Genomic DNA, 2426 nt, shown 5'->3' on the forward strand with positions numbered 1-2426 from the left:
CGAGTTTGCCTCCAAGAGGTCTGCCTGTCCAATGAAGTAAATGGTCATTTCATTGTAACTGGAGACGTGTCAACCTGTTTAATTTTGTCCAAGTAAAAAGTCACAGCTAACATGGTTTCCTCACGCTTCTGTCAGTGGCTGGGCGCTTCTCTTCCAGGCTCATCAGGCCCGGCTCACACAGCTACATTTGCTGGTGGGTCAGCTGGGGTGGAAGGCCCCCCACATGTTGGCAGTTGGTGTCGCGTTGGCTGGACCCCTTGGCTCTCCTTCGTGTGGCCCCTCATCCCCAGGTGGCCTGTGCGTGGTGGCCTCAGGGCTGGGCTCCAAAAGGATGAGGCTGGAGCTGGAAGGCATCTTGAGGTCTGGATTCTGTAACCATCATGGTGCCCCCTTCCCCACATTCTAGTGGACAAAGTAAGTCCCAGGGCCTCTGCCCAGACCCACGGGCGGAAATAGACTCTGCGTCTCTGCAGGAGCGGCCAAGAGCACACCTGTGGCGGTGGGGGGTGGCGGTTAGTCTCCCACTTTTGCCCCATTGACATGCAGGGGAGCAGGCTCACCAGCCTCAGGCCTCTGTTAGCTTATCTCTGATGCCAGGCTCTCCTCATAGAGCCTGGGTCAGAACTCTTATATAAAAGGAGTTTGAGGAATAGTCCAGTTGGAAGAGGGTTTGGTGAGTGGGCTTGTACTCAAACTGATCACAAAACAAAATTCTTTTATTGAGTTTTTTTGCATACAGAAAAATCGACATTTTTTCGTGAACAGTTACATGAATTTTGACCAGTGCAGGCAGCTGTGTTATCGGCACCACAATCATGCCCCGAGTAGTCAGCCCCTCCTCACTCCAGCCAGCCCCCGAAGCCACAGCTTTTTCCCTATAGTTTTGCCTGTTTCAGAATGTCGTATGAATGGAATCACACAGTATGTCGCATCTTTTGAATCTGGTATCTTCCACTTAGCATAATGCTTTTGAGATTCTCCCATGTTGCTGCTTGGGAGAGCTTGTTTTTTTTTTAATTGGCTGAGTACCATTTCCTTATATAGATACACCAGGATTTATTTATCCATGCACTCACTGAAGGACAGTTAGATTGTTTCTAGTTTATGACAGCTGTGAATACAGACCCTGTAAATGTCAGTGTATAGGCTTTTGTGTGAATGTAAGTTTTCATTTCTCTGGAGTCAATACCCAGGAGTGGGATTTCTGGGTCATATGGTAAATGTGTGCTGAACTTTAGAAGCAGCTGCCAAGCTGCTTTCTAGAGTGGCTGAACCATCTTACATTCCCACTAGCGATGTATGGGAATTCGCAAATCCTCGTCAGCACTTGGAATCGTCAGCATTTCCTGTTGCCGGCATTCTGTTCGGTGTATGCTGACATCTCATGAAGGGTCAAAAATGCATTCTCCTAACAAACACCACTTATGTATTGTCTTCAGTGAAATGTCTTCATTTTTGTACATTTCTGAACGTGTTTTCTCATTTCTGAGTTTTTATTAATATATATTCTGGATATGAAGAAACGTGGATGTCTTTGTCAGATGTGTTTCCCTGATGCTTTCTCCCAGTTCGTAGCTTGTCGGTTTGTTTTCCAGATTTCTTTCATGAAGCACAGTTTTAAAATGAAGCCCAATATCTTACCAACATTTATCAATATTTTCTTTCACAAAAAGTTTTTCTGATGTTGTATCTAAGAAATCTAGGCCTAACCCAAGGTCAGAAAGACTTTCTCTTGTGTTTTCTTCTAGAAGTTTTATAGTTTTAGGTTGTCCGTTTGGTCAGTGGTCCATTTTAAGGGCCTTTTTTTGGGGGGGGGGTGAGCGGTGTATAAAATGTGAGACATGGGTTGAGGTTCACTTTTTCTGCATATGGATGGATTGTTCCAGCATCATTTGTTGAGAAAGTGATTGTAGACAGATCCACTTGGGACTGTGTGTCTGTTGGATGGTTGGGTGATGGGAGAGGATAGTAAAACCCACCGCAGGAAGGGCAGGGCTGCAGAGCCCTCATATCCCCATCTGGGCGCCAGGCCTTGAAGTTCCAACCTTCCCACGGACAGTGGACCATCAGGCAGGGCCTGTGAGAGAGAAGAACGTTCTGTGGACCTTGCCAGGCCTCCCGTGGTTACTGTTTAACATCTTGGGTGAAATGAAGCTTTTCTTACAACCACTGAAGGCTGCTCCAGGCAGGCTGTATCAGCACAGCCTGTACGGATGGTGTCTGTTGGGCGCGAGCCCCCCGCGGCCTCTCGGACTCCTTGCTGTTGAGAGGAGCCGGTGAGATGCTGAAGCCCGGCGAGGGCCTGGTAGAGTCCAGAGATGAGGGGGCAGGATTTGCCGTCGCCCTGATGTGAGCAGGGAGTTCGGAGCTGGGTGTGCAGAGCCCTGCTGGCGTGTGGCCTGCTCTGGTGAGCACACGCTCGCACC

General features: G+C 48.4%; 1 protein-coding gene across 1 annotated transcript in view; it reads left to right on the forward strand.

Moving 5' to 3' along the window:
* SLC6A20 (solute carrier family 6 (proline IMINO transporter), member 20) overlaps positions 1-2426 on the forward strand; it is a 56738-nt gene that overhangs the window by 7365 nt on the left and 46947 nt on the right. The window contains exon 2 of the mRNA XM_010862509.1: positions 1797-1816. Coding sequence (XP_010860811.1) covers positions 1797-1816 — 20 coding nt within the window. The remainder of the gene's footprint in view (positions 1-1796; positions 1817-2426) is intronic.

Source organism: Bison bison, unplaced genomic scaffold (assembly GCF_000754665.1).
Source record: "Bison bison bison isolate TAMUID 2011002044 unplaced genomic scaffold, Bison_UMD1.0 scf7180017864482, whole genome shotgun sequence".
Classification (NCBI taxonomy): Eukaryota; Metazoa; Chordata; class Mammalia; order Artiodactyla; family Bovidae; genus Bison; species Bison bison.